At 36.9% G+C, this 8,971-nt stretch overlaps 1 protein-coding gene across 5 annotated transcripts in view; it reads right to left on the bottom strand.

Moving 5' to 3' along the window:
- Positions 1 to 1,132: 1,132 nt before the first annotated feature.
- CSF2RB (colony stimulating factor 2 receptor subunit beta) overlaps positions 1,133 to 8,971 on the bottom strand; it is a 485,439-nt gene continuing 477,600 nt past the window's right edge. For all 5 annotated transcript variants that reach the window (XM_044066459.1, XM_044066465.1, XM_044066473.1 and 2 more), the window contains 2 exons: positions 5,168 to 5,271; positions 1,133 to 3,846 (listed from right to left, as the gene is read on the bottom strand). In XM_044066459.1, coding sequence (XP_043922394.1) covers positions 2,367 to 3,846; positions 5,168 to 5,271 — 1,584 coding nt within the window. In that variant the 3' untranslated portion in view covers positions 1,133 to 2,366. The remainder of the gene's footprint in view (positions 3,847 to 5,167; positions 5,272 to 8,971) is intronic.

Here is an 8,971-nt window from a genome sequence, read left to right as displayed (position 1 = left end):
AGAAAGGTAAACAGTACTGTTGTGGATTTCCATTATGAGTCATTTAAACGGTAAAGCATAAGAAGGGATTATAACATTGTATAACAAAATTCTGTTGCAATCAGCAGGGTAATCAGATAGTGTTGCTGTTGTATGCAGCTGTTTGTTAATGATAGTGTTGGCTTTGAGGGGTGTGATGGTGGAAATTTAGATAGATAATAGATAACAGATAATAGATAACAGATAACAGATAACAGATAATAGATAACAGATAATAGATAACAGATAACAGATAACAGATAATAGATAATAGATAATAGATAACAGATAATATATAACAGATAACAGATAACAGATAATAGATAACAGATAACAGATAACAGATAATAGATAACAGATAATAGATAACAGATAATAGATAACAGATAACAGATAATAGATAACAGATAATAGATAACAGATAACAGATAACAGATAATAGATAACAGATAATAGATAACAGAAAACAGATAATAGATAACAGATAACAGATAATAGATAACAGATAATAGATAACAGATAACAGATAATAGATAACAGATAACAGATAACAGATAATAGATAACAGATAACAGATAACAGATAACAGATAATAGATAACAGATAATAGATAACAGATAACAGATAATAGATAACAGATAACAGATAACAGAGAGGAATAATGGAAATGCATTGCTTTGCTGTAGTTCTCATATCTTCATCCACTTTTGGATTATCTCTCTCTTCTTTCAGATAGCTTGAGCATAAAGCTCACTACTATAAACCTTCACACACATGATTCTACACTAGCTGTTCACAAACAATGTGATTTACATGCCAGTACCTACTTGTAGCTTGAGGAACAGTCACCCTCCAGTTCTGTGCAGTGGTTCTTCCAATGCAAGCAAATAAAATGGATTTTACATTAAATAATGAAGATAATGCAATTTACATGAATGATATCATATCTGCAGATAGGTGTAATACTCATAAGCAAGTTATCTATTTGTTTCTACACAAACAGGTGAAACGTGCATTAGAATATGATTTGTCATTTACACTATAATAATATGCCATAATCAACAGAAGTATAGTAACAATGTTTTCATCACATCCCAGAAAAATATCATAAAGCTTACAATTAAGTGCTTTTAATGGAACTAAAAAAGTCAAAGCTTTCCTAGCAAAACTGTTTACTAGTTATTGTACAGAAATTATAAGGCTGTATATTTCTCAGTTCAGTATAATGTATTGTAAAAGTGACGTCAAACGTTAAGCTTTGCATCATTTTCACATCTAGGCATTCATGACCTATTTCTTGTAGATCTTGCGATGCAGATCAAAGGACAATATGAATTTTGTCAGCTTCACAGTCAGCAGAATGACAGATGCCATCCAAGCAACACGTCAACAGGGAAGATATACCATTGCAAGCAACTACAACATGTACTTAGGAAACCCTGGGTACAGAAATAACCCCAAAACAGGAAAAAAATAATTGGGGCTATATTCCCCGTTGTTCCTTTTGGGTTGTGTCTACATCTGCGCTGCTTCCATGTATCTGGCATCCGTACTGATATCTTGCTTTATTGATTGATGTCATTCCATAGGCTGTGCCATAAAAGTCATGAATAACAGTCAGTAACTTAGATCCACATCTGGAATTTGAATGATTTTTGACTACTTCTTATTTGCTTCTTGCCCTGCGAACAGCAAGAATAAATGCAACCCAAATCACAGAACATGAACATGTCACAAGCAATTTTACTTTCCTGTCTTCTAAATTCAGAATTGCTTCCTCATCCCTCCTATTGTCACCAGACCACAAAGGTAGTACAAGGCATAGTTCTTTAAGTGGTAAACCAACGTCTCTGGGAAGCCTGAGTATTTTTCTCGGGAGACCAAAGCAAGTCTGGAAATATTGTGTGCTTTAAGCTTATATTATTTTATGCAGGATCAGGCTAAATGAAGAAAGACAGTTAATATATGTAAATGGTTGCAAGTCAATTGTAAATAAGGAATGCATTATTCTGTATTTTATTTATTTGAAATTTGTGTGAGTATGTGCATTCCTGTGTCTATGTTTTGTAAAGAGAAGGAACTGCCAGCTTCTGACCAATTCATTATTTCATCAAGTCATTTTTGTATAAAAGGCCCATAGTATTTTGAGATAGGTGAAGGAGGCTCATTGACAGTTTTGTGATTCCATGAAAGCTCACTGTGACAACAGTCTCAGAACCCATGAAGAATGCATTTAGGATTCAGATGGAGAATAATTTACTAGCATATGTTACAATCATTTTGGCAGTGTTCATTGAATGAAACATAGACCTGGTAGTTTGAACCTGGGCCTTAGTACATTGGTTACATCAAATAAAATGTGACTCCTGATTGTATTTGTAAGGCAGGAGTACATAATCAGAAATGGCCGTACAATTCTGGACAGCTTCAGCATGTCTTGTTTTTACTTGATCTGCTTGCATGTTTTCTTCTTCCGGTGTCATTATTATCTCTTTCTGTCTGAATGACAGATCTTCTCGTGCTGTGATGTCTCCCAGTTCTGTGAAGTGCTCCTGTTGGGGAGTTACAGATGTGCAGTTGTGGCTTTTTGCAGCGATGCAGTAATCTCCACTTGGATGCAGCAAAATTACATTAGAAGGGCCAGCTTGCAGCCCTACACTTGAGATATTTTCTGTACCGTTCTTTCTTTGCTGAGCTGATTGCAAACTACTAGTTATTGAAGTAACGCACATGACGTCATTTGCATTGTGAATCCTGATATTGTCACTAGACTTCTCCTTGTCTGAGTCTTCTGATGCGATATTCAGAGGTTCATCTACTAAAATGTCTTTGCTTATAGGTTTGGTTGGACTCTTCTCAGTAACAGCACAAACTGGATCATTAGTACTGCCATAACAGGTTGAATCCCCACTGCTCTCATCAGACAAAATGTAGTCAGGAGAGTTAGGGAAAGGATGCCCTTCACTACTGACAGGTTGTTTCTTCTCTTTATTAGGACAGTCTTCTGATGGGAAATGTTGTGTAGAATGAAACTCTTGGTCAGGCATAGTCATGATATAACCATTAATAGTTGGTGGTAAAGTTGTAAACATCTCATCTGGCAGACAGGCTGTTTCATTCATAGAGGCAACATAGTTGCTGTTTATAAACTGATGGCAAACTGTGGCATTTGATCTATCTGTCAGTGGGTTATCTGCTGAAGTCTGTCCTTGATTGTTATCATTTTGAGATTGTTCATCTGATGATAACTGATGTTTATTTCCATTGCCTTCATATTTATTATGCTGACTGTGTTTGGTAGAAGCACTACATTCAGCAGATGATGGACAGGTGACATTAGCTTGAAGAGGAGTTTCTAGGTAGTCAGTAAAAGAAGGTAACTGAGCTTCTGAACTGTGACTTTCGGGTAATGGCATACTTTCAGAACAGTACTGAGGAAATGTTGTATAGCCTGTGATATTAGCCTTAGCATCATCTCTTTGCTCTTCTGTTTGTATATCTGAAATAAAATTGGACTGTGCACGAAGCAGATGGCAGGCCAGGTAAGAGCCATTTAAGTAAGTGCTGGGAAAGTGTAATGGCAAATGATCTACTTCAGACCTTCTAGTGGATGCATGGAGGGAATCAGTGTTGTCTGCACTGGAAACTTCTTTACTCAAGCTGCAAGCATTGCCCACTGCAGAGCATACCAGAGAACAAGTATGCCCAAACTCCTTTGTTTTTGTTAAGGTGAGCTCTGGATATGGCTTTATTTGCTCTGATGAGCGATATGAGGAATTTTCATTGCTCTGACAAACTTCATGTTTGATCAAATAATTATCAAATTGCCTGTTAAAAGAAAAAATATGGTATAAATACCAAATTTACGCATGGGCATGCACACACACACACACACATACACACACACACATATATATATATATATATATATATATATATATATATATATATATATGTATATATATATATATATATATATATATATATATATATATATATTTATTTATGGATTCATATCACTTCACTGAAAGACCATTTCACTGAGACCAAATCACATAAAGTTCATTACACCTAAAACTCATTTCACTGATAAGTAGTACTCTAAGGCAAGTCAAAGGTATATATCCTTTTCTCCACTGTAGTGCGATACTAGTGTTAGTATATATAGTTGGGGGGGCACATCCCCCCCCCACTTAATTTGGTTTTCTGTTGTCTGGTTTTGTTTTACATTATTTGGTAAAACCCAACTAGTTGGGGGGCTATGCCCCCCACCCCCAATGTGGGGGGCTGTGCCTCCCACACACCCCTAACTATATATATTAACACCAGGATCGCACTACAGTGGGGAAAAGGACATATACCTTTGACTTGCCTTAGAGTACTACTTGTCAGTGAAATGAATTTTAGGTGAAATGAACTTTCAGTAAAATGAACTTTAGGTGATTTGGTCTCAGTGAAATGGGTGTCACTGAAATGGTCTTTCAATGAAGTGATACGAATCCATATTTATATATATACATATATATATATATATATACATACAGAGAGGGTGCAAGAGAAAGAGAGGGAGAGCATAAATTCATTCAATATTGTTTAGAAATAAAATGTGCAAATGCATATATTAGTATTTAATATTAACAGTTTGAAGTAATTTGCCTAATGAGTGCTCCTAAACATGCTTGGCTTTACAAATGTCTTACATAAATATCTCTAATTTGTCAGGAAAGCACAGCCATCTTACATAAATATCTCAGCATAATTTGTCAGGAAAGTACTGTCAGACTTTGTAAATCCAAAAATTCTAGTACCCAGTTGTATTTCAGCACTTCAGTGAATTGACAGATTTCTATTAAATTTTATTCTGTAAATGGGAGACAACCACTCTGCTGCTTGAAAATTGTCTCATAGACAAATTATCACTGCAAGTGTAAATAAAGCATTCCTAGTTCTTGCTGTCAATTCTAAGGGTCATGCATCCACTGCTTTTCTAAGTAGATTGCAGTCGAACTTAAGATGCCTGCTTTTCAAATCCTGTCATTTATTAATGAAGCAGAGTGACAGATGTCAGTCAGAGACAAGTAACCTTCTCTGACAAGCATTAGGTTTGTAAAATAGCTACAGCTTTTTTATATCAGATTATTATACATACCCAGCTGTGATCAGCACTGGAATGTCTGATCCCTCCACAGTTTTAACTAGACTGATGTTGAATAAATCCAGGCTGTTGCTATACAGTTTAAGCAATGGTCCACGCTGCAAAATATACAAACATGATAGATTTTTAAAGCATTAAGGAATGTATATTATATGACACAATTAAATAAATTAAGAGCAAACTACTGTGCAGTTACATTGACAGCTGAAGAGTAACCAAAAGTTCCACAAAAATATAAGAACATCCTGATGCTAAATGATGTAAAAAGATGGGTCTATATACCCCTGTTCAGTAATATATCACTATGGTGACGTGTGACAAATGTGCCTGAATAATTTTATAAATTACAAGTCAATGTAGTATCACTCCTCTGGGTTTTACTGTCTAACCAAAATCAAGGAGATAATTTTAAACTATTGTGATGTTACAAATAGCCGTGTTTTATAGTATAATGCTTAAAAATGTAATGCAGTTATAGGCAAGAGACATAATGTACTAAATTATAAGCTACTCTTTCCTTAAAAGCAAGTTTTGTTGTGTAGCTTTAAAATAGTAAGTGAAATTTGCATTTAATACTGATGTGTATAAATAGTGTACAAACTGCATCCAGTACCAGTCCTAAGACTAAAATGGACGTCTTATGGTTACATTAACACATCATAATAATTGTATGATTGTTTGGCTTATTATCTTTCAGATATAAAATTCTTGAGTGGGAAAATGCATGTATATTAACATAATAGGTTCATAGGTTCATAGGTTGGTACTAGGCTATCAGCCCTAGGGCCTATACAAGCCTACCCATAACAATTCCCTGGCTATTTCTTCCCACAATATTTACTTCCCTGGACCCCTGTCTAGCAGGGCGACTGATCTGATCCCCGGGGTGAATTTCCTTTCTCCCATCCAATCGTCAAGGTTCCTTTTGAAGAGGACCAAAGAGGCACTCTGCTTGACATGTATGGGCAATCTATTCCAGAGTCTGGGGAGTCTCTGGGTCAGGAACCTATCCCTCCAGCATGTTTTGTTTATTGTGATGACAAGGTTTAGATCCCTGGAGTGTGTGGCTCTGAGGGATTGGGATTTCTTTAAGTGTAGCATGTCCAACAGCTCTGGGTTTGACATGGCCTTGTATGTTAAGCAAAGATCGCCTCTGAGTAGATGATATGCGACAGAGTATAGCTGGAGTTTTTTAAGGCGGTCAGCATAGGGCATCTGCTTTAGGCCTGTGATTCTTTTAGTGAGGTATTTCTGTGGCCTTTCCAGTTGTTGCAGATGTCTTGAGAGGTACATACCAAACAGGGCATTGTATTCTTTAATGGGTCTAATGAGGGATGAGTACAGTGGGACAATGACCTCCTTTTTTCTGGATGAAAATCCCTTAGTGATGTGGTGTGCCACATAGAAGGATTTCCTAACTGTTGTGGCGATGTGGTTATCGAAGGTGAGACTACTGTCCACCGGTATCCCTAAGTCTCTTATCAAACATTCGGTGTTTAGTGTACTGCCACCTATATGGTAATTCACGGATACATGTTTTTTCCCAAAGGGGATAACTATACATTTCTTGGCATTGAGCTTGAGCCCATGGCTCTGGCACCAAGCATCTGTTTCTGTAAGGCCCTTTTGTAGAGTATCCACATAATTTGGGGATTCAATAATGGCTCCCAGTTTGTAGTCATCTGCAAACTTTGTTATCCAGAGTCCCTTAGTGTTGGCTTGTACTTCAGAGAAGTAGATGCCAAACAAGAGCCGTCCCAGGACTGAACCCTGAGGTACTCCACTTGTCACTTGTCTGGAGCTGGATTTGGAGTTGGCTACTTTTATAGTGTGGGTTCTATCAGTAAGCCAGTTAGCAACCCATTGGGTGACGTAGGGATTAATGCCCAGCTTAGTAAGTTTATCTGATTCCAGAGTGGGGGGTGGTGTCAAAGGCCTTGGCAAGGTCTAGATAGGCTGTGTGGACCACCTTATCCTTGTCCATGGCTCTGGAGACTGATTCGAAGAAGTCAATCAAGTTCAGGAGACAAGATCGGCCCCTCACGAACCCAAACTGTGTGGGGTCCAGTGTTTGAAGGTTGCTGATGTCTTTGTTTATAAGTTCCATGATAATACGCTCCATGGCCTTGCAGATAAGGCTTGTCAGACAGATGGGACGGTAGTTTCTGGGATCCAAGGTGGATCTCCCCTTGTGGAGTGGGATAACTGTAGCTGTGCACCACTCAGTGGGCACGAAACCTGAGATGAGGCTATGATTAAACATGACACTTAAGTGAGGAGCCAGTTCATATTGTAGTTCATGTAGTACACAGCCCGGGATGTCATCTGGTCCCATGGATGCTGTATTCTTAGCTTTGAAGAGTGCGTTTTTTACCTGTGTGGCCGTTATTACTGGAATTTGGCAATCTTCCGGTATTGAGATGGGCCATTTAGGGGGTGAGGGGGGGGGTGAAGTTGGCACTGAATCGATCTGCCAGGATATTGGCAATATCCCTGGGATCAGTATATTTAATGCCATTCTGTTTTAGCTCAGAGCAGATCTGAGCATTGCCATTTAGATTCTTGACATAGTTATAGAATGCCTTGTTGCTGTCTTTGGAATCTTTGGCAATTTTATTTTCGTAACTAACTTTGGAGGATTTTATGAGGTATCTCAGTTTCTTACTGAGGCTGGTAAGAAAGTTTTTTGCATCCTGGGATTTTCCTCTTTTCTGCAACAGTTTCTTCCTTTTGTTGTGAAGTTTGTTTATGGTTAATTTATGGTTTCCATTAAGATGAAACTGTCAGTATCTCCATTTTAAAGCTATATACTATTAAAATAATAATGAGATACTTACTCTACTGACACCTGATGGCCACAGGTCTCTATTAATTCATTGAACGAAAACATCATCAAATTGTTCTGGCTGAGATCGCATTATGGTAGGGGTCAGGAAATTAGCCCTTTCCCCACTGTACTGCAATCTCGGAATTGGTATATATATAATTAGTGCTGGGAGGGGAGGGTGCAGCCCACCACATGGGGGGGGGGCTAATGAACAGAATTTACAATGAAATGTCATCCAATGATGTTTTCGTTCAATGAATTAATATAGACTTGATGGCCACATATCAAATAATTTAATGCCATTGATGTAAAAATTATATATCAAATGGAGCGTTACTTGTAAAAATGATGTAATAAGACAATAATGTGCCAAGCTACCAAATATTTTCTGCCTGACTTGTTACCATGTTATGGCATAAAATCTTATTTTTTTCTATTTGACTTGTTACCACATTAAGTGCTTTGATTAAACATGTGATTATAAATGGGACCTTGATCCAGCCACTGAGAAAAATGCAGGTCCATGTTGCAGATTGTATTCTATCTCTGCTGTTATATACACATGTATTACCAAATAATGCATGTGTTTCTAGATATTATTTCTAATACAAGTGTCTCAAATGTTCAGTTTGGAACAATTAATTTCATACACATAAATTCAACATTAGATAGCATCTCAAATGTGGCATCACATATCTATATATATATATATATATATATATATATATATATATATATATATATATATATATATATATATAGATAGATATACATACATACAAATATTTCAAGTCTAGCCTGCAAATATAACAAAAGAGTTATTTCCCATAATAAGTATCCAGGCTGTTCTTAAAGAATATCTAAACTAGTGCTTGCTTTAATGTGAGTTGGTAGTCTGTTCCATGCATCGCCTACTCTCAGAGAACCAATTAATACACTTCTCATTCCCATAGAATCTTCTGCATAGGTTG

The sequence above is a fragment of the Protopterus annectens genome, chromosome 1.part0 (assembly GCF_019279795.1).
Source record: "Protopterus annectens isolate FY-2018-M chromosome 1.part0, PAN1.0, whole genome shotgun sequence".
NCBI lineage: Eukaryota > Metazoa > Chordata > Ceratodontiformes > Protopteridae > Protopterus > Protopterus annectens.
Note: the sequence above shows the minus strand (reverse complement) of the source record. Positions and strands in the feature narration are given on the sequence as shown.